Source organism: Xyrauchen texanus, chromosome 13 (assembly GCF_025860055.1).
Source record: "Xyrauchen texanus isolate HMW12.3.18 chromosome 13, RBS_HiC_50CHRs, whole genome shotgun sequence".
Lineage (NCBI taxonomy): Eukaryota > Metazoa > Chordata > Actinopteri > Cypriniformes > Catostomidae > Xyrauchen > Xyrauchen texanus.
Window position 1 is genome coordinate 32,671,213 of NC_068288.1, and position 24,414 is coordinate 32,695,626.

Here is a 24,414-nt window from a genome sequence, read left to right on the forward strand (position 1 = left end):
CCTAGTGTCGCTTCTCTGACACAACGTCTCGTTCCCTCCATCGGGGAACGGAGGTTACATACGTAACCTAGACGTTCTACCTTTTGGCGAACGGCTCTTACTGTGATGGCCAATTTCTTTCATTTTGATATCATTGATTGCTTTTGTCTTTGTATTCTCATCTTGTGATACTTTTGCTTGTGAACATCCTGCTTTTTTAAATTCTTGTTAATTATTTGGTTTTATGTTTGCAAGTTCTGGTTGGTTTGTCTGTGTTGATGTAGTTTCATTCTGAATTCCTGCACTCTTTGATCTAGGAGGAGGTATACCTTTACCGTTACTGACAGTTTGTGGTTTACCCTTTTGCAGCCAGGTCAGATCTGTCTGGTAATCCACTGAATGAAAAGTTTTGATCACAGAAGCAAAAGTTTTATTTACATGGAACGAGGGTGCCACAGAAACCAATTTGCGTGCTTCAATAACTGGATTTCTTTCTCTTAAATCCACATCAAGCATTCTTTTGATGTAGCCATATGTTCTCCTGCACAATTGCAGTATTTGGGTGGCTTCTGACATCTTTCTTTGTCATGATCCTCCTCTCCACAATTGCAACAGAAACAATTATCCTTATGGCTGTTTGATCCACGTCCATATTTTTGAGATTTAAAGCATCTCAGTAGATTTGGTATAAATAAGTCCACTAGAACACTCATATACATGACTGTGATTCTTTCTGGAGGATGAGGTTTATTAAAGGTAATAATGTAAGTGCCAGTTTTGTTAATTCAATCTTCTATTTGATTGTTATTCTGTTCACATATATTACTCCTTGTGATTTAAATTCAGAAGTTATTTCTTCTTCATCTACATCGTCCAACTCCTGTATCACTCCTTTGCTGTAGTGTTGGATGTGGAGAAGTCTTTATATCAAGTCCAGCCAGCAAATTGGCACAAAGGAGTTTCTCTGAATTAGCCTTCTTGCAACATTCCACCAGGAGTTTCTTCAACTCCTTAACAGTACCAGCTATTCCTGTAATACCCTTGTGAATAGAGGTCGACCGATTAATCGGTCGACCGATTAATCGGCCGATTCTTTGAATTTTTTACATAATCGGCATCGGCCAATATCCACGCATATCAAGCCGATTATTAGGCAGGCGCATTTGTGGGCAGCCTAGTGTTGTTGTGGAACACGTGTTCGACGCACACTGCCCCTAGAGTCATTTTCCAGCAGAGTGAGCGGACCTCATCCAGTGCCTAAGGAAGGAGCTAAGTTCCTTGGAGAAAACAGTAAGGGTTAAATTTGTATAACTTCTTTAGATTTAATTAAAAACTTTTGACAAACGCGATAGGTGACATGACGTTCGGCTACTTTGGATATTGATAGCGTAGTTGAATTTGCATTATTACAGCAGAAGGGTTGCTATCTTGTCACAATAAGTAAGCAAGAATTTAGCAATTACAGACAGTGAATCTGAGACTTTTATTTGTTCTCTTTGTGTGTCTTATATTTGAGAGGGTTGTCACTCAATGCAGATAAATAAGTAATAAAAATATACCAACGCAGTATAGGCTATTGAAGGACTGGCTTTGGTAAGCTCGGACGTTATCGGTTCTGCTGTCGGTACTGGAGAAATTAAGAAAATACATTCTTTATTGCTATAAAGAGAAAGTTTTTTATCTCGCCAGCCATTTCTATGTATAATAATATGAAACCATTTGTCTGTGACGCAATTTAGCTATTCGCAGTCAGAGAGAGAGAGAGAGAGAGAGAACTCGCTAACGCGGTGCCACAGCGAGCACAAAACGAGCCCTGCTTAATGAGTGACAGAACTAAACATTCAAACATAGCCTGGTTTAGATCTGTGATTATTAGTCTGATTTTATTTTAGATTTCGCCTTCCAAAGATTATAAAAAGAATATTTATACATAAGCCGCATTATGTCTAGCACAACTTCCTTCCCTTCACAGCGGTGCACTGACATTTCTCCCTAAAACTCAAACTTAACGTCAGAATCAGCACGATCGGTGATTGTTGTAAAATGCTACTGTTGCTAAATTGCGGGACGCGTTTAATAATAAAAAGAGCGCAAGAGATACCGTTCCCAAGGCGGCGCGCGCTCCGAAACACACCGCAAAGAGCTCTTTAGCTACAGAATACTATAAAATTGTATCACCGATTTATAGATTTTATTTATTAGGAATGAGGAATTCATTAAATAATTTATTAAATAAATATGACTAATAAAAAGAATTGAAATAATAGTAATGCTATTTTCCATTGCTTTTAAATGAGTGCTAAAAAACAATAATGACATAACCATGAATGTGTTTTGTAATTGTTAAATCATATTTAAATAAATATATAATACACAGTTTTTAAAAAAATATCAAGGTAATTTTATGTGCCCTGGAAAATAACCAAAATACTCACCACTCTCTTTCTGAAATCCAAGTCTTTAAGACGGTGGTCAAGGGCCTCAAGCTCCTCTTTGTTTTGAGCAATATTGAGCTCCAGGATGTCTTCCGCTCTCTGATGACCCTGGCGTTTCCTCAGTAGGATGAGTATTTCTCTCTGGGTGGCTGCCAGGCTGTCTATTTTTCGTAGCAGAACCTCCAGTGTTTCTGCAATTAGAGAGCACCAGTTACACACTTGGTGAACCAAAAAGGAGAATAATATAGTGTAATATATTAACTACAAAACAAATATCATAAGCCTGTCTAATTGGACGAAAAATGAACTTTACACCGTAATTCACTTAAAACGCTATCTAAAGGAAGAACTCAGTATCAATATGTACTCTTTTTCTTTTTATAATTTACATTCGATGCATTTGTTTCTTAGGCCTATAAAATGTACCTTTAAGCTCACTCTTCGTTGGGTCATTGGGTCGTTGGGTCTTCGTGTGGTCAGCCCTTGCAGGTGTTTGTCTCTCCTCTAAAAAAGTTATGTAATGTTATACAACAAGCACTCACTTTGAATTATTCTGTGTGGGAAAAGGTATCTTGTACGGACAATTTGATTCCTCATGATATGACCTATTTACCAATGTTATTTTGTTGCATACGCAATGTTATTATCATTGCCTCATCTAACTTCTAACATCAGTTACTTTCAATTCAATCTAAAATCAATTCAAATAAAGTTTACAGATGTTGAATACAAATTAAATTTTACCTTCAGTAATATATTCTGCCACAGACACAGAATGAAATATGGGTGATTCATCAAGATCTGCAAGCATGATAAAAACACAGTTGTCAACTTGAACCTTGAAAAACATCATATTGAGACGAATCCAATTGCAATCTGAGTATCTGAGTTGTCATTCTTTTCTGTACAACAAGTACAACATTTATATATTTGACAAATTATTCTTAAATAATTTAAAATAATACATTTATCATGAAAATTATTAAAAGGAAGTTTCTGTATAGATAATGGCAGTAGTAATTTATCCAATAATAATTTCCATTGCCCGATTTGCATGGTTGTTTTGTCAATTTGGCTATAAACCAGCACAGACAGTGTACACAAAAATGTCAGTGGGCGCAATTAATTCTTAGTGAATTCACCCCATAGAGTTAAATAATTTATTCAATTCTACCTTTAGATAAATCATGTGATGTACTGGGATCTGAATGGTCATTCTGGGAAGACTCTTTGACTTTTTCTATTTTGAGAATACAAAGACAAAAAAGAAGTACATGTAATTGCAGAAAATATATTTTATATACTCATGGTACTATACTGTTTGATTTGTTTGTAATAAAACAATATTTATATTTATACATATTATTAAATGTAGTGGTATTAATAATATGACAGACAGACGGATGGCCTATTTCATTATAGATCTGATCTCATCTTTACAAGCCACGTCTCTCGCTCTCACAGGCTTGGCTGCGAGCGCGTGAGCGCTGGCGCGTTCACCAGAAGGACGTCACACAAACTTAACGGCATTTAACGGTATTTTATTATAGCGACTAGTGGACGGTGGGGAAAAAAACGGAAAACCATTGTTTATGTGAAAAGTATAGTGGTACATTTACTGGAAAAGACAGTTAATCAATTTTGTGACAATTAAAAATGTTCATTAGATGAAAGCGGCAGTTGTTTATCTTATTTATCTGGTTACCTTGAGTAGGGGCCTATAGGCTAGCCTATAATATAGTATGCTATAATTAGATTTTATTATTTACTTTCTTCAAAGTTTTAAGTGTTATTTACCTTTGTAGGGGGTTCGTATGTTTTAAAAGTCATGTACCTAAATCAGTTAAGTAAAAAGTACTTTACCTCAGAAATACTGCAGAACAGGATGTCCACTTACAATGAAAACCGGGTTCTGCTTACATATGGTCACAACCCCTGCTTATATATGCCCGCTGGCATGTTTCGCGGGCTTGGCACGCGCACAAATATATATTATTTTATTTTTATTTTTTTAATATGTACATTTAAATAATGATACCTTGCGTTACCTTGTCAAAAAGTGATATACCACAACCACAATAATCTAGCAGGGTAAATATAAGTTATATATAAACTTTAGAATATAAATATGTTAACTAAATTGGCTAGATTTACGAATTAAAACTAATCGGTTGTCCAGTCAGTGTTGGGTATCTGGAAGGGATGGGAAATATACATAACATATAATACATATTCAACAACCCATAGGTGGCGATATATGCGAGTCGCCAATAAGCATGCATGCAAGCGAAGAATCAGCTAGTCCACAGACGCGAGTTATACCTTTTACTGTCTGGAGTTTACTCTATCAACGCGTGGCAGCCTTTATGGTGGAAGCATTCGCCTTTGATGTGCAAAAGGTTGAGAAGTAAGTAGAATGATATGGAATAATATGTGGAAATGTATGTTTTTTTCATAGTGTGATCGTTTGTGGGATTGTGAGCGTTTTCCTGAGCTGTCTAACGCGTTTTGCACGCGGCCCTGTTAAAGGAGCTTTATAATTTTTTTAAATGCAGTGATGAAATCTATCATAGAATTTAAAGTAAATCAAACATGTAAGAGAAGTGCAAGGTGCATCCAAATGTTAATTAGTTTTGAATGAAACAGTTTTGCATACAAAAATAACGTACAGGAATCCTGCAGTTTTTTTTTTTGGAAGATATTGTTTTATTTATACATTGACAATATGTGCAGGAAATTTCTACAGGTTTTAGAATGAACCCTTCAGTACAACAGAAACATGCAGGGAAGGCAAGTTTATTAATATAGCACATTGCATACACAATGGTAGCCTAATTCAAAGTGCTTTACATAGAAGAAATTAAAATAATCAAAAGAAATAAGAATAATTAAAGTACGAACAGTGGCACAATGCTTATTCAGTAAATAATCTAAACAGATGTGTTTTGAGTCTAGATTTGAATGTGACTACTGTAGGAGCACATCTGGGCCCGTATTCGTAAAAATTATTAATGCAAAGAGTAGCTCCTAGTGACAAAATCCTAAGAAAGTTCTTAGAAATGTGGGTGTTACTGTTTACTCTTAAAACTAAATAAAAATCCTAGTAAAGTAATTCAGAAAGCATCTTAACCCTTAAAAGAGGTCTTAAGGTCAAAATTGTTAGGAGTACGGACGAGGACTTTTAAGAGGCTTAAGAGTTTTTTTTAGCAGAGGAGAAAATGACAGAAAGACGAAGAGGGAGAAGAAATGTTTTGCACACAATGGATCACAGTGAGTTGATAAGATGCTATAAATTAGATCTAAATGTAACTGGAAGCCAGTGTAAAGATCTGAGGACTGGTGTGATATGTTCACATTTTCTGGTTCCTCAATCTGGCAACAGTGTTCTGTATGAGCAATTGTTTTATGGTCTTTTTGGGAAGTGTTGTATTTCTGTTCCACTGTAATACCTCCTTCTAAAACATTTTTATAATCCACCTACCTTTAGATTAAAGATGCAAGACGTCAATCCAGGGTCAGCATCAGCCGGTTCAGTTCTAGTTTCAGGCTTGCTAATATTACTGTTTTATTACTAAAATTCTTTTAGTATTAATAGGGAAAAATTACTCATAGTCTTGTTTAAAAAGGTTTAAACAACATGATTTTGTTTTCTTTGGAAATTTTTGTCTTTGTATGATTCTAAATATTTTTAAAGGCAAAAAATACAAACACTTAAAAGTCTTTACCTGAATTGCGGCTCTTTTTGCGTTGTCCCTCTGGAGGTGTTCAACTATAAGATCGTCCATAAAAATATCAACTTTGTCTGTGACAAGTAATTTCTTGTACTATTTTCATCTGAGATGAAGCCAAAATTACAGGGGTAAAAATTACTTTAGTGAATGTGAAGGCCAAATACTCAGAATTTGGCCTCTGCATTTAACCCATCCAAGTTAGTTTACACATTAGGAGTAGTGAACAGTGGGTAAAGAGCAAGGGCTCCTCAGTTTTTTCCTGTCTGTATTGAGACCTTTGAGTTACAAGTCTGACTCTAACCATTAGGCCACAACTGCCTTTAGAGAAATGGCAGCATAGTTATTTTATTTTTACACAGAGATTTGTAGATCTATTAGTAAAATCTGTTGACTAGCAATTTTTGTTGCATTGTATTCCAAGAAATATTAAAGACGTCTTAATATCCTTTTAAAATTCTGGTTCTTAACTAAATGTTATTTTGGTATCCTCATTTTGAAGGCCCTATACAGTTTAATTCTAAGAATGAATTGTTCAATTTTAATTAATGGTCTGAAAAATACATACATTTGCTAAATTTAGTTTTTCATTACACCCAGGCAGGCTTGGTTTGGAAACTTCTCTACAATGTCCAATGGGTGGCTCAAGAAGGGAGACATTTGGATGTCCTCAGTCTCCTGACTTCTGGTCACTTCAACACAATGTGTCATTGGTGCGTACAGTGAGGTTGTCCACCTCTGGGTAAGTCTCTGCCCAGAAACCCATGTGCCCTTCTGTGTGCATTTGTATTGATGTATCAATACTCTAAAGTTTATACCATGATCAGCAATGCAACGATTGGCTGGCATCAAGACAGCAACATAACACCATGTAATTAAAAAGGAAACGGCAAAGCAGGCAAAATTAAATGAAATGTCTAATAGATAAATAAAATGATTGTTACACAATTCCTAATTATTACAAATGTTCACTAATTTGTGTATTTGAACAGGCTTTACTTTTTCAGTTCCAAGAATATGGCCTATTGTAATGAGCAATTCACATTTCTTTTTTAAATTAATAACATTTTTACATTATTTAATGTGTAAGGCTCCAATAAAATTAAGATAATTATTCCCTCACAAATAAATCTCTCAATGAGTAAAATCGGCTCTATTATTATGGACTACTAAGAACAAGTACATTTATACTTTTAATGATTAATTTCCCTGGTTCTGTAGGGTGTCATGTTCCTGCCCTTCTGCATGACACTTCCTCATTCTAACGTCCGTGGTAACAAAGCTAAAGGCACATCTCTTCACCTGAAACAAGATGCTAATAAATGCTAGATAAATAATAGATGATGATGATAATGATTATTATAATAATTATTATTATTATTACCATTATTAATTTAATATCCTATCATTATTTTACAGGTCTTCATCTGTTGCAAAAGATTTCCTCATTTGGCTGGTTTGGAAGGACCGAGTGTCAGCATTACAGGAAAGGCACAGATGGCTGAAAGCTGGTTAATGACACAAGTGTCTATATGCATTAATCAGTGTCATAGTTGAATAGGGCATATACATACTCAATCCAACACACACACACACACACACACACACACACACACACACACACACACACGTGTGAGCACAACAGATAAACAGGATATCTGACAAGGAAGAGCAGAAGGGGTTTTACTTAATTTCTTTACCAGAGGCAGATGAAATACAACACAAGTACCAGAGTTTAGTTAAACATGAACGTTTCTGAGTGTCCATGGAAAAGTGCAAAACCAAACTAACTGGCTATGTAGGTCTATGTAGGACACGTGCTGAATAAATTCTTGAAACTGCAAATAATAAGTAAGGGATAATGTAGAGCAAAGCGGTTGTTATAGCGAATACAACCCCGACAGGCTGATCAGGAGGAAGCGGAGGGGTCTTGAATCAGCCTGAAGGGGTTGTATTCACTATAACAACTGCCTCGCTCTACATTATCCCGCTTATTACATGGTTACCTACCAAATAAATAAATAATTTGACACAAAATATTGATTTAAAAAGGAGTTTATTGATTTAAAAACAATTGTATAGCTTCTGCTAAAGAAAATAGTCTGTTCCGTCTCTACGGTTAGAATCCTGCGTGTCCATGGCAACGTTCTGCTTTGCATGGCAACGGTGTGTTATCCTTAGAGTAAATTTTATATAGGTTTATTACAAGCCATGTAATAAACCTATATAAAATGTACTCTATATTACAAGTGACAAATTTTTTTATAGGAATATAAAATGGAAATTGTTCATTATTTACTTCCCATGTCACTCCAAACATGTATGCCTCTGTTTCATGGAACACTGTGAGAAGATCGACAAAGCCCTTAAGACCACCAGTAGAGTAAAAGCTGTAATAATTTATCAGTTAATTATTATATATATTTTTTTTATTAATTACTTTTAATATCTAAATAATTGCCAAGTGAAATCAACATTGCAGTGTCATGCAACATTTAATGCTGTAACAAAACTTTGTTCTGTTGTTCCATTTGTTCCTGTTTTAATAAAACTTTTAAAGCCTGTTGTGTAGTTGTATTGTCATTTTGTTTAGTCTTTCCCTAAAGACTATGACCCAAAAAAATTTGTTTGTATGGTAAAAATAAAAAAAAATCTTTCATATTTAAATAGTGTGTACTTGGTAACTTGATGGTAATAAAATTACAGACATGTGACGTCGAGACTACGTTGTCAGATGGTAAGTCATGAAATTACCAAAACGTCACTTAACTGGGACGTAGTTGGTTATTTTGTTACCTTAGGAGACCGTACTGACGACGTTGTCAGTTGGTTATTTGATGGTAATAAAATTACTGACATGTGACGTCGAGACTAAGTTGTCAGATGGTAAGTCATGAAATTACCAAAACGTCACGTAACTGGGACGTATTTGGTTATTTTGTTACCTTAGGAGACCGTACTGACGACGTTGTCAGTTGGTAATTTTTGATGGTAATAAAATTACTGACATGCGACGTCGAGACTACGTTGTCAGATGGTAAGTCATGAAATTACCAAAACATCACTTAACTGGGACGTATTTGGTTATTTTGTTACCTTAGGAGACCGTACTGACGACGTTGTCAGTTGGTAATTTTTGATGGTAATAAAATTACTGACATGCGACGTCGAGACTACGTTGTCAGATGGTAAGTCATGAAATTACCAAAAAGTACGAATAGATTACGTAACTGCGAAGTCGTGTGTTAGCTGGGAGACAAGCAACGTATAGGCTACTTTGGGTTTCATGCGTCTAAACGATCAAATATACACAAAAATATGTCAAAACGACCGGCTTGGAGATTCACTTAAACACAGTTTATGTCTTAAATGGACGTAGTTATGGAAATAGTTGGGGAGAAAATATGCTGCATCAGGAGCCTATTAGATCTGAACTCGGTCTTAAAGGGGAAGCTGTCTATTAAACGTGACGATTGAGCCATTACTGCAAATCAAACAATAAAAGGCAAAGAGAAAATCACTTACAGCTCTTGAATGAATAACCTCTGCATTAATAAGCATTAATCTATCTATGATAAACCATGCAGTGTTATTTTACAATTGATTACTTTATTAGATTTATTTTTAGACCACACCTGAACAGTAATGTTAGTAGACCTTCCTGAAATTAAATCACTGTGCCTATATAACGTTTATATTTGTGTAATATATATATATATATATATATATATATATATATATATATATATATATATATAACAAAAAGAACCGTTAAGAATACCGTTAAAGTACCGGATCGATAAGCAGTATCAGTAAGAGTAGTAATACCATTAAAACCTTAACGATACCCATCCCTAGTTATGCCTGTGCTTCTCTTGGATGCTCTGAATATTGGGTTACGTCTCTGGATTGCCCCTTAATTAAAGCTGCATTTGGATCTCAACCTTCGTGTCTCGGAGCAGTTCGTAACACCTGCTTTGTTTATTTAATATATTTGTTATACATATTTATACAATGTTTTTACATTATACATTTAAAATTTTAAGTGTACAAGTGCAGATTGGTCAAGTGTTCAATAAATGCATTTGTTGAGAAATGTTGTCTATCTTAAGTAATAATTTGTGTTACATTTTATCTTTCAAATAAAAGGTTCAAATAAGAGGTTAAAAAGAAGCACATATCGGCCAAATATCGGCCAAAATAAATCGGCAGCATTAATCGGCCATCGGCCGACCCGGATTTCAAAAGATCGGCATCGGCCTGAAAAAAACAATATCGGTCGACCTCTACTTGTGAATGGCATATATTTATGATTGGCATATCGGATGATGCAGATTCAATAATGTGAAGTGGGGGGTGCAGGGCCGGGCTAGAATGTTGCACGCCCGGTCCCCAATCGGCCTGACGGGGCATGCGAGGGATAAAGGCGGCCGGTGACAATGGTTCGAGAGAGAGAAGCTCACTCACCGGTTCTCTGATGTACTGTCGCGCAGTCCTCGAACACTCCGCCACACTCTCCGGCGGACGACAGCCACTCCTCTCCGGGCAAACCAGAGTCAAACCTCTGACCCCCAGTGGACAGAACGCCCCTCCGCTTTTCTGGCGGCACCTGGGTACATTCCTCCGCCCCTGGCAGCGGCCCTACCGCTCCAGGCGATCGGGGAGTTACTTCCCTCCTCCCCTCGTGGAAGGCTGTCTTCCCTCGACCCCTCCGCGTTTCTGGGGGACGGCAGGGCACTCCTCCACCCCTGGCAGAGGCTCCATCGCTACAGGAGGTCGGGGAATCCAGTCCCCACTCGCCCCGCATCCGGGCGGCCGGCTACTCCGTCACCCAGCAGATGGCAGCGGCGGCCCCCTGGGTGGACGGCAGTGTTGAGGACTCTGCGACGGGCATCCCTCCTCCTTCCCGTGTTTTGGCACCAATGTAAAGGGGTTAAAATGGGCAAGGAGGAGGTGAGAACCGGCAATTCAACAATTAAATTAACAATTAACAATAAACAATTAAACTCAAAACCAAAACACACAAACATAAATACACACATGACGGACTTGCCCGTAATCCTCCCTCTCTCTCGAACCGTCGTCACCGGCCACCTTTATCCCTCGCACGCCCCATCAGGCCGATTGGGGACCGGGCGTGCGACATTCTAGCCCGGCCCCGCCCCCCTCTGCTCCACAAATAATTATACATTTTGGCCAATCATCATTGTTAGATGTAGAAGTACATTGATTCTCAGAAGTGCAGTCCATGTCCAGGTCTAAATGTAATTGCGGCAGGGCGGAGGGCGGGGCCGGGTCGTGATCATACTCACCCGGTCCCTTATCAGGCTAATCTGCTGAAATCCTGCAGATTATGCACCAGGGATATAGGGATGGTATACTCGAGCACAAAGAACGAGAGATGTTTTATTTACTCGCTTTACCCATAGCCAACGCCTTCTGGGGATACTGAAAATATAGCTGATGTTAACTTATCACATAGTATTACCAGGGCATGTCTTGACCAGCTGACTGATAGGAACGGTCCTTTCCCCAATCACCCATCTAGATAAAAATAGGAGCCAAAACACAGTGTTGGAATAATGGAAGCCACAGCAAACCACATTTCTCAGTTGCCAGGATTTCTTCCTCCACCGAAACAGGTCGCAACTCATGGCAAACAAGTTGCCCTTTTACCATATTTTACGAGTAGCAGGGGATGCTAGGACTTTAACTACTCAGTGTTGTTACTCAGTGGAGAGGTAGACATTGATGGTATAAAAAGTTTGGCAAGCTCTAGGACAGTAGAGAGATAAATTGAAATATATATTTTTTTAAATAAAAGTATATAAACAACTGTGACCTTTGTATGGGAGGCTCGAGGGTTATTCTCTCTTGCCCAAGGAGTAGTCCCTAGAACTACGGAGGGAAGGAGCGTGCCATTGTTCTTTTCATGAGCTACCACCACAAAGGTGGGTCCCGCACCATACCCGGGTCTCTCTTTTTGTCATTGGGTTGCCACATACCGTTGTTATGGGAGGTCTGGGTGATTACAGTGGTCACATAGAAGCACAGTAATAGACTACTGCACCAAATTACATTTGAAAAAAAACCACATTACATTATTTATTCACACCTAAAATCACAGCTCACTTAGTATGCAATTTACAACAGATGAAATGCTTCAAAATGCCCACATTTACTGTTTTTACCAGTAGTTGTGTGCATTTATCAACAGTGAGAACACTTTTAAAACTTCTTTGCCAACATGCAACACACTAGCTACTCTTACTTCCAAAATGTAAAATTCACTAAAACCATCAAAACATCACATGAAAATCAATTCATTTGACCATATCATAACTCAATCAATAATATTTAGTCACTCTGTGAGAAATTGTGTGACATATATTATTCTTTTTGTATAGATTACGTCCAACAAACAAAAAATAAAACCTGAGCAATTCCAATACTGAGTGTCATGTCAAATTTAATGCATTTTCTGTCAAAGAAAGCAATGATAACTGACCCAGAGTTGAGTCCACAGAGACTGCTGTCGTGAAAACCAAATTAATAGTTTTGGGAAAAGTGTACTTAAAAATGCAAAGAACTAATTGCGAAAAGAACAAAAAAAAAAAAAACTATTCATAGAGAATGACATAACCTGCAAAACTCCAAATTCAACACAGAGGCACTTCCATGGTTCTTGTCAGTAAGGGACATGGATGTGCAATGACGTATTGTAAGCCAGTAGCAGCCATAAATGAAATGCGGATACAATTGTTAAGACTGCCTGTAAGTCATCATGTGCAAAAGACTGCCGTAACAATTATTACAGGAACAATGTGATGATGAACTGTACAATGATGAAAAATGACAATGACTGTTCAAAGGTAAACACAAAACAGACCAAATTATTGTGACAGTGCTTAGGCCTATATATAGAAGAACATTACACAGTTGATGCCATCATGTACCAGGCAAATTATGCGTAACATCTGCACTTGATTTCCTGTACATACATCTGACTATTTGTTGAAAGTTTAGAGATTTCAGTAACACTTTACAATCAGGTTCCTTTTGTTAACATCATTAGATAACATGAACTAACAATGAACAATACTTTAAAATAAATGTAATCTTTATTATTGTTAATTTCAACATATACTAATACATTTTCAGAATTTGTATTTGTTAACATTACTCAATGCACTATTATCTAACATGAACTAACAATGAACAATTGTATTTGTATTAACTTACATTAATAAACATGAATAAATGCTATAAACAAATATATTGTTCATTGTTTGTTCATGATACTTGATGCATTAACTAATGTTAATGAATGGAACCTTGTTGTAAAGTGTTACCAAAACATTTGACCAGTATTTTAATCTCCATAGCAAATTATACCATTTCAAAAACTTCACCAAATACGAAATGCAAACGATTGCTATGGTTAATTTATAACTGCAAAAAAGGCTATAAAAGATTCTTTTCCATCAGGCATTAAAAACTGAATAAAGGCTGAACTTATTATAAAGAAATGATTTATTTTACCATCTCTTCTTCCTTGTTAATTTATTATTCAATTGAACACTCTCTACATCAGGGTTCTGTTTTAATAAAAAATATTAGAACTTTTAATGCTTGTCATAAAGTGAGCGAGTTTACTTATTTTATTCTAAAAACATTACCCATTTACATGCTAAAACGGTCACGATGCAGGTCTCATCAATGGTTTGACTTTCCAATCAGCACACTACTGAATAAAACAGGCTGCATTTCTATGATAAATGATTACTGCAAGAGTTAGATTAACATACAGGTGCAAGGGGACTTCAACATTCTAAATTCAAATAAAACAATTCAGCACTTATTCATCTCTCGCTTGCTTTTGCTTACTTTTTGCATGCTGAATGTCCTTTTTCCCACCGTGTCCGATATTAAAATCAGTGTGAAACACTTTGCAAAAGGCGTGGGCATTGTAGATATGCCTTCGAGATATGAAATTAAATTCTTCTGTCAAGCTGTTGTTAAATTTACATGTATATTTAGTTTTTTTCACCACCTTTGCTAACTCCCTGAACAGTTGTTTTACATGGTTTGACACCCACAAACAAAACTACTCCGCTGCCTGTGAAGATCTGCTGAGATCCCTCCCCTTTCAACCATCATCACCAACACCGGTGCCCCTTAGGGCTGTGTCCTCAGTCCCTGCATTAGTCAGTCACCTGTCACCATATACTACAAATACTAGTAGTAGTATTAGACAAATACTAGTAGTATTTGTCACCATATACTAACAAATACTTCTCTCTTGGCTCTCAACGAAGGCGGTCACATTTTCTCACCCTCTCCCTCCCCTGACCTTCCCTGCTTTGCTCCTCTCGTCACGTCTAGTCTACTGTCTTGTACCCTATTCCTCGCCTTCGCTGCTTTGCACCCCCAGTCTGACAGGCGGGTCTGTGACCAGCGCCGAGAATGGCTGCAGGACCGGATGGCTGCTTGCCTGTACTGGGCTACCTCCACCCCCCAATCCCCACCCCTGTTGCAAGTCTTGTTCATGTTGTAGAGTGTACTGATTATGTGCTAATGTTGCTGAGGTGTTTTTTTCCTGTTCCCACACTGTACTCCTTAAGGAGCATAGTCTGGGGGCTGCCTTTTTATCCTCACCTCTCCTCATGTCATGCTGTATTTCTTTTTAATTCCCTGTCTTCCTGTCCTGTCTACCCCCTTGTCATGTGTATGTTATGGACAGGTCGATGGCCAATTTCACTGGTACTTGTGACTATGTGACAATAAAGGACTACTACTACTACTCTGATGACACTGCCATACTGGGACTACTCAATGACAAGAACTCTGTTACAGCCTACCAACACTCAATCTCTCACTTCACAAAGCGGTGCTCTGGCAACTACATCCAACTGAATGTGGATAATACAAAAGAACTGGTCATTCACCCATCAAACACATCCCACCCTGGATTGAACCATTATCTACGGGCAGCCAGTTGAACAGATCAGCAGTTTCAAGTATCTTGGATAATAAACTAAGTTTCGATGAAGATATCACTGCCATACAAAAACATTCATAGCAAATATGTTATGTAATATGCAAACTCGGAGCTCTGTCTGTTGCCCCCCACCTTCTGCTGCTGCTTTATAAAAGCATAATGTAGTCCATCTTGTTGCACTGCTCCATTTGTTTCTTCACAATGTTAACCATTGCCAACAAAAAACTCACTAAGTTAACACATATTGCCTCCAAAATCCTCTGCCTATCTACTCACAGCCTCTGCACGTCTTGCGAAAGTAATAGCAAATGACACTGATCACGCCTGAATTAATGTTTTACACTGCTAACCTCTGCACTGATCATTTGTATGCATGTACACATAATGGAGGATGTACCAACATGAAACATTTACAAGGAGAACAATAACAAGGTAAGTATATTAACAGGCAAGTTAGACAAAACTAGGAAGTCCTTAGTCTCAGGGAAAACATTGACGGTGACAGACAGAGTGTGTGTGTGAAAGCTTGGTATAAATGCAGTCCTTATTTAGTCACTAATGATGTGCAGGTGGGTGTGATCAGAACTCCAGGGAGAGTGAGCGCTGTGTCAGCAGTGAGAGAGGGAGTCCGTGACAGTAATGTGGGTATCAAGCTATTATTCTAGCACTGTATTACATGAAGACCACACAACAGAGAAATTTCTTAATAATAACGGATTCAAAATCATGTCTTCAAGCACTTGCATCAGACAAAAATGACCACCCAGCCTTTGTAAAGATTCTAGCCAAATTATCAGCTCTGGAGGCACAACATTTTAATATTTACTTTTGCTGGATACCTGGCGATTGTGGAAAAAATGAAAAAGAAGACTCTGCTGCTAAAGAAGCACTTTATACAGATCTTAAAAAATGCTCCATACTACCCTCAGATCTGAAACCTACCATAATCTCTTCCATCATTAGCAAATGGCAAACAGAATGGGATCAATGCATTACAAACAAATTATGTGAAATCAATGTTGTAGTGGGCAAAAGACATAGCTTTCATTTCAGTAATCGCTGGGATCAGATAATTTACACCCGTTGCCAGATAGGACATTCCAGACTCACACAAGTTTTTAATATCAGGGATTGTGCTGGTTTTATTTCTTTTAGGATTTTATTTTACTCAGTAAAATGTTGAAGAGATTTTTAACAAAAAGTCAAACCTGAGTCAGTTTTTTCAGAGTTATTGTCGAAAATAAATAAATAAAAAAAACGTATATGTTTTCATTTCTCTACCTTTTAGCATATTTTTACTTGTTTTTTACCATGATAATAGCCATGGATGGTGGCCTGGTGTAAAATCACTAACTAACCAAAAGAGAGACTGTTGTCAAGATTACAATCCTGTTGTGTCATCCTTGTGCCATTGCACAAAGTACTTAATGACAGTTTAATCTGATTCACAGACAACAAAGTAATTCTATGTTTGTATGTCCTTATATTTAGTCTTTTACAGTCTACTCTGTTGCCTTTTAATCTCTGATTGATGAACAAATTCTAAGAAAATACAATGTTGACAGGCTGACAGAAGGCTTATTCCAAGGCTGATATACAGGATTTTGTATTCTTTATCTTGCCGGATCTTGAAATCCATGACATTGTGACATTGCCACCAACAATGATGTTGGAGGTGAGAGAAGTGGAGCAGAACCTGGGAGCCAGACTGATCACATCTGAACAGCCATTAGATAACCACATTAAAGAAACATCAAAGGGATCCTGGATATTTAAAGCTACATATGAATAACAGAACTCAAATATTTGCATTCACACATGCAGGCAATTGATGTCCACATGCTAAAAGTGAAAACAAACATGTGAGAATATTTCAAGTTACAGCTGTCTTTGATATTAAAAATAATTCGTTTTTAAAATCTATTTTACATAATTACAGAACTTAGACATATTTTGAATTTGAGTTCTATTTACTTATTTTATACTGTATGGATGAGGTTGGTGGTAGAAAACAATCAGTTGAACTCTCAGAGTGTTTGGCCCTTAGATTCTTGTGCATTCATGTGAAACTTCCAAAATGTAAAAAAACTCCATTTCAACACATAGAGTCACTTTATACTGTATGGATGAGGTTGATGGTAGAACACAATCAGTTGAACTCTCAGAGTGTTTGGCCTTTAGATTCTTGTGCATTCATGTGAAACTTCCAAAATGTCAAAAACCTCCATTTCAACACATAGAGTCACCTGTCCTTTGTATGACTTTTATGATGACAACATCTGACAGCAACTGTATTTGTTATGAGTATTGTGAAAAGCGCTATACAAAAAAAGAAAAGAAAAAGAAGTTCATCACATACTCAAGTGTTGAGAATTGCATGCAACCACTGGTAAAAACAGTCAATGTGGACATAATGAAGGTCATGTGACATCTGTTGTAAGTAACCAATGTTGCCGGTTATGTAAGCTGTGATTTTAGGTGTGAATAAATACAGAAATTATTCCACTTCTGTTATAACCGCACAACTTCTGTTATAACCATTTACGAAAAGCAAAAAAAAAGCAAAAATTGCTCAATAAATGAAAGTGATTGGATGTGACATTCAACAGCTTTGCATTACAAAAAAGAATGTGAAGAATGAATGATGATAAGGAAAATGAAGGTGGAGCCTGACAAACAAAAGGGCAGATGAGTGACGAGATGAGATATTGGAGAGGCACAACATTATAAAAGTGATTGTGAGTCACAAAGGACCAAATTACAATCAAAATTCACTCTGCTTCTGAGGGTTGGAATGAAGATGTGGAGGTTAATGTGTGTGAATTTTGTCCTGCTCATATGCGTCAAAGGTAAGATTTCATGATTTGAGGACCAGCTATCTGTATTATATAGTAACTACATCTTAGAAAGAATAGTAAGCATGTTTTAGAATCATAAGCATTCACATCATTGATGAATAACAGGATTTTTGGCGAAAAAAAGAAGAACCCAAATAATACTTTTTCTGTGTAGAACATTAGATGATTAGGAAGATAAACACATTAATTTTCCATGTAGTAAAGCCAAATACAGACCTAAAATGTAAATTTCAAATGAAATTGTATAGCTACTCAGTTGATTTAGGTCAATTTTAGTATTTTAGACTCTATCTGTTTATACATAATGTTTTTTTAGTGCAAGTGCTATGGCATTATAAGTATTTTAAACATGACCATACTCAGGTAAACAGAAATGACATCAAGTTTAGGGTAATAAAGTTCAAGAGGAGTGAGAATTGACACAACAGATACTATGTGCAGTAGTTGAACATGTGAAAAAAAACAGATTCTGTGGTAGTAATAATTTGTGACACATGCTATACTATTTCTACAGCATGCACTACAAGAAGTGACATTTTACAGTTATTACCCTACAGGAATATTCCAGGTGCAATACATGTTAAGCTCAATCGACAGAATTTGTGTCATTGCTTTCAAAGAAAATGTCTTACATTATGAGCCATATCTGCTGGCCAGGTGAAATATAATTTCAAGGACTAGTTATTGATTTATGTATTATAATTTAGTGAGTCTGTTTCCGGATCATTAATGGAAACATGATCTCAGCTAGTGGACTGATATTTATAGAATAGAAACATTTAATTGCTACATATTTGTCACCAAGATGCATAAAATCTTGATGTCTTCACTTTTAATGTGTACTAATGTTTTTTATTATTGTAGGTTCACTTTCTCAACTGAATGGTAAGAGCACCTCTCTTTCATTAGATGTTAAAATGAAGTCGCATGGTGTTTGAATAGATATTTCTGTAATGTGTATTTTACTCTCCACATTTTCCACAGTTTGTGGACTTGCCCCTTTAAACACCCGAATTGTGGGTGGTGTGAATGCCCCTGAGGGGACATGGCCATGGCAGGTCAGTTTGCACAGCTCTACCTATGGAGGACATTTTTGCGGAGGCTCCCTCATCAACAGTGAGTGGGTGCTGACGGCAGCTCACTGTATGCCTGGGTTAGAGCCACACTGACACAAATATGCACAGATTCAGTTTGAATTGGTTTAATGTCCTTGGAATAGGCCTATTGCTGCTTACTTTTAACTTTTTTTCCTCACCTCTCTGCCTGTATTCAGTATCAGTGTGTCCACTCTCCGTGTGTACTTGGGAAGGAGAACACAACAGGGAGTTAACACTCATGAAACCTCAAGAAATGTCAGAACAATCATCAAGCACCCCTCTTACAACAGCAACACCTACAACAATGACATCACTCTGCTGCGCCTATCCTCCCCAGTCACCTTTACAGACTATATTAGACCTGTGTGTCTGGCAGCTCAGACCAGTGTCTTTGCAGCTGGCACCAGCAGCTGGATTACAGGCTGGGGAGATGTTACTGCTGGAGGTACACACCCAGAATCTCAATCATTCATTTAAAGACTTCCTATTTTAACATCCCAAATTGATGATTGCATGTGTGTTTCTGTGTGTTTACATGTTCAGTGAGCTTACCTGCTCCTGGGATTCTACAGGAGACTGTGGTTACAGTGGTGGATAGTTCTAAATGTAATAATCTGCTGGGTGCTGGATCTGTAACCAACAACATGATATGTGCCGGTTTACTGCAGGGAGGCAAAGATACCTGCCAGGTATAACAACTATGCATTTGAGTGTGCACACCTACACATGCCATATCATCCATCAAGACCTCATTTATTCAGTGTCCATGTTTGATGTTAAAAAGCTCTGTAAGACAGTAGGCACATGACATACAATGGGCATACTCGCCCACAAATTCAAAACATAGTAATTACACATTTTGTCAAAATTGAGTTAGGACCAAAATCTGGTCTCTTAAGGCACCAAAACCTGTACAGTGAAATTGAAGAATGAATGGGTGAGACCTAATTTAGAAGAAAATCTGGTCAAAAAAGTGCTTTTAAGTTTGTTGCTGTGGTTAGAAACAGCTTGCCAGCCCAAACATTCAGGAAAATTTTATACCGGTTGATAAACACCTTCATACTGCCGTTGAGCCAAGGTGGGGTTGTCACGGTACTCCACCTACTTTGACACTTACATCTTTTTCTGGTTTGATTTCGAATGCTCAGTCGAGATCAGTCAACATGAACACACTGTTGTGCAGTTGCCGGTGTTGTGCCGAAATCTGACTCCCTGCCATATTCGTACTTCCCACTGCCTAATTGGTACCCATTTCCCTAAAGCCCACCACTACACCTACTCCAAACCATAGTAGGGAGTCACTGGTCCCTATCCCTCAAGCTCATCCCACACCTACCCCTAACCAAAACCATAGTAGGAAGTAAGAAATCGGCACGACACTGTCTACAGCCGAAAGCCACTTCTGCCAAAAGGTAGATATGCTTCTTAGCATCATTCTTTTGTCAGTATTCTGTCCATTTTCACATGTTCTGTGCCCTTATTATACACCCATCATTGCAGTAGGATCAGTGTCAACATAGGATAAAAAAAACATAGGGTAACAAGAGCATAATAAGGCTGTATAGCATGTAAGTGCATTAGCACCATGAATGCACAATGTAAACATGACAAATTACACATTATGTACTGCATCTGTATTACTTCAAATAATCACTGAGTGGTTAAGACTGCTTATTGTACTGATCTCACCTGAAATGTATTCATATAATGAGGCGTGTCATTGATAATAAATTTTAATGTCACAACGCCACCCCCAGAGGCATGGCCAATGTCTGAATGTTTGCAAATTGTTTACTGCTACTATACTATTTAGCTCTGAGTGAAAAAGGAAGAATAACTTTGCTGTGTGTGTTTCGTAGCCTTACAGACAGGGTCAATACCGATTCCATAGCCACCTCTCTCTCCCAGTCTTTCCTGTCATCCTACACTGTCCTGTCCTGAAAAAAACCTCCCAAAATAATAAAGACCATTAGCATAAACAGTAACTGAAAAGCTGTATATCCCTCCCTTTCTTTTTCTGTTGTACCCTTTCTTAAGGGGGACTCTGGAGGGCCAATGGTGAGCCAGCAGTGTTCAGTGTGGGTTCAGTCTGGTATCACCAGCTGGGGCTATGGCTGTGCTGATCCCAACAGCCCTGGTGTGTACACCCGTGTGTCTCAATATCAGAGTTGGATCACGACAACCATTGGTCAGAACCGGGTGGGATTTGTCACCTTCAGACCCCCAAACTCATGCACTTCTGCCAGTCAAAGTAAAATTCTCTCTTTCACACACCTACACAGTCTTATTGATTTATATACTAATAAAACACACATTAACAAAACATACTTCTTTGAACAATGCTTGTTTATATGTGCGTTTGTTGTAGCCTCAACCTCCTGTCGTGGAAGATGCAATGAGCTTTACAACATCCTCAATCGATGCAACTGCAATACAAGCTGTCGCTTAAAGTGCTGCACAGATTATGCACAGCGATGTACCAGTGAGTCCAAAAGCTTGCATACACACACAAACACTAAAACACACATGGGTGAGACTGAGGATAGTTGTCACTCAGTATGTGGTTTGTGCTGGGGATAGTTGTCTCAAAGGATATATCTCAGTGGTTTTGAGTCATAAGAGCAATTACACAAATGTGTGTTTTCCTTGCAGTGGTTTTATGTGTTGATTTCAAACACCTAGTTCCCTGTCTGTCGCTCACTTCGATGTTTTTTCGAATGAAGCGACACTAGGTGACTTTCTTGAAGGCCTCGGTTACCTCTGAACTTGAGAAAAGGCCAATGAGAATTTGGCAGATAGAATTTGCATGTCCCTCCCCTGGACATACGGGTATAAAAGGAGGGAATCGTGCATCTATTCATTCAGATTTCTTCTTCGGCACCAAGTGGTTGTGCGATCAGCGAGCTGAGATCACTACTGTTCCACTCACCTCTGTAGAGCGTCTGCTGTTGGATCTACGGGGCATATCAGCGGCTTTCTCCTTCTCTGCACGGCAGTGCAGCTTTGCCCCTGGGTGCTTCGATAGCACTTCTAAAAAAAAAACTAAAAAAAAAGGGAGTATCTTCCTTAAGAGTTTATTTTGCAACTGCGTCAGCAGCTCACGTTCGCAGTTCAGCGCATGGCGTGATTGAATAGGGGACCCAAGTGTCGCTTCATTCGACACAATGTCGAAGTGAGTGACAGACAGGGAACGCATAGTTTACTGTTGTAACCTCGGTTCCCTAATGGAGGGAACGAGACGTTGTGTCCCACCGGCCACGATGCTGAACCAAACCACTGTAATGGCCGAACCTTATTCTCGGCTCCTCAGTGCAAAACCTGAGCACGTAGATTTTTTTTTATAAATATATGTAAAAACATCCATTGGCAACTTAACCCATATAGTGTGACAACATGCTCCACTAATAACATTTGCAGCCAAGACAATAAGGTATGTGTCTACAAAAAGTTACAAGCAATAATGAACATATTCTGAAAGAATTAATGGAGTAAAAAGTGTGACAACTATGTATATGTATGGAAATATTTGTGCACACCCTAAAATGAATTCAACTCAACTTAAACAATTTCATGGCTGCATGAATCCAGTCTTGTCTATCTACCAGAATTCTCTCTAGCTTAATCCCAGCACTTATATTTTATTTTTGTTTGTTTTTTGTCTCTGCAGTGTAAAAAAACACTTTGTCACTCCAGTCACATAATAAGGAAATTCTACCTCTGGTCAACTGTACTTTGGAAGCTCTGCAATAATAACCAGTACCAGTGAAAACAGCTTGCCACAGAACTGATACAACTTTACTCAAGGGTTTTAAAAAAAGATTTGCAAATATCAAGCATAGTTCTTACATTTAAAAAAATTGCCATACTTTATATCAGCATGTAATTGCTTGAAATTTACATTTAAATGTAATTTCTGCTTTTGTGATCAGCTTGTAAACTTCTAATGACAAACATTGAGACTATTTGTTTTTGTTCTACATCTTTTTTGTCATAAATTTAAATATAGCTTGACATGTTATTTTGGAATTATGTAACATTTAAATAATAATATTTAATGCTATTCTTGTATGTGATCGGTGTTATATAACTGATACTACATCGCATTTAAATCATTAAATTAAATACTCCTTAAGTACACTGTCTTTCTATGTCTTTTGCTGTAATAATCCACTCCAACAAGAGGCGATGTGAAAGGTGTATAATAGTCCCAAGGAGCTCAGTCCAGCCTGATCTCATGATTCATGGGTATTCTTATGTAAAATTTACACACACCTGTGAAATAATTAAGGCTTCTCAACAACTTCTCTGTGTCACGTTCCCCTGTTGTCTGCCCTGTGTTCTGTGTCTCACCAGTCTATTGTTTAGAACTACATTTCCCACAATCCACCTGCCGTCATCACTGCCATTTTGTGTCATTGTTCACACCTGTTTATCATTTGTAATCATCCTGTCCTTGTGTATTTATACCCTGGTTCTTTGTTCTGTCTTTGTCAATTGTTGAATGTTGTTGTTAGCCTGGTATGTGTTCCCTGCCCGAGTTTTCAGTTTTGTTTCATCGTGTTCCTAGTTTTATGTTTATTTCCCCATTGAGGGTTTTCCTTTGTGTTTATTGGTTTGACTGTTTAAATAAAGTGAGCCTGCATTTAGATCCGCTCTCCTCGTCTGCTTCGCTGCCTCATTCGTAACACTCTGGGTGATGTAGCTTGCTGTGTCATCACAAAGCAAAGCTGCTCCTTGTTCAAAGGATGTGTTCTTTAGGAATGTGTTTTTTCTCTCTACTCTCACGTTTCACACATAGCTCAAACATGTATGTCACCCACATATAAGGTAAAGAACTACTTCATTGGTGGGGGTCCAGTGGAATGTGGTTTTTCTGGACCATATAACCGAATGCGGAACAATAAACGTTGAAGAAGGATTTGATAGCATTGGGTGTCTGTGTCATTTCTTTCTTCCCTCAGCTGAGCCGTATCGAGATGGGGATTGCAGATCAACAAATAAATTAAATACATTGGATGACAAAATTATTTAACAGTTTGGTGGCTTGTCCGGGATCTCTCCAGACAGGTAAGACTGATTTAAGTATCAAGTATTCCTGTCCGATGAGAGTTTGAATAAAACTTAGTTTAATTTGGCTCTATATTAACTCTGCTCGGGGGCCCCTTCAGAGGGAGGAATTTGCCCTATTATGAAATAGGAAGGAGGGTTTTGCTCTATTATAATATAGGGAAAACCCCACAACCGCAGCAGTAGTTTAAAGGATATACTTATTCTGGTATGAAAAAGAAGAGGACGGGAATTGTCCTAAGGAAAAGA

General features: G+C 37.8%; 1 protein-coding gene and 1 long non-coding RNA gene across 2 annotated transcripts; both read left to right on the forward strand.

Annotated features, from left to right (window-relative positions):
• The first annotated feature begins 4,704 nt into the window (after nucleotides 1-4,704).
• LOC127654342 (uncharacterized) lies at nucleotides 4,705-8,390 on the forward strand. The gene is made up of 3 exons (XR_007971917.1): nucleotides 4,705-4,821; nucleotides 6,743-6,884; nucleotides 7,562-8,390. It is a non-coding gene; the product is annotated as an uncharacterized LOC127654342 (long non-coding RNA).
• Nucleotides 8,391-17,866: 9,476 nt separating this feature from the next.
• LOC127654203 (trypsin-like) lies at nucleotides 17,867-24,005 on the forward strand. The gene is made up of 8 exons (XM_052141280.1): nucleotides 17,867-17,992; nucleotides 18,866-18,886; nucleotides 18,986-19,154; nucleotides 19,275-19,543; nucleotides 19,642-19,787; nucleotides 21,136-21,349; nucleotides 21,467-21,580; nucleotides 22,766-24,005. The coding sequence occupies exons 1-8, from the start codon at nucleotides 17,938-17,940 to the stop codon at nucleotides 22,768-22,770; spliced, it is 993 nt and encodes a 330-aa protein (XP_051997240.1). The 5' UTR covers nucleotides 17,867-17,937; the 3' UTR covers nucleotides 22,771-24,005.
• Nucleotides 24,006-24,414: the final 409 nt, after the last annotated feature.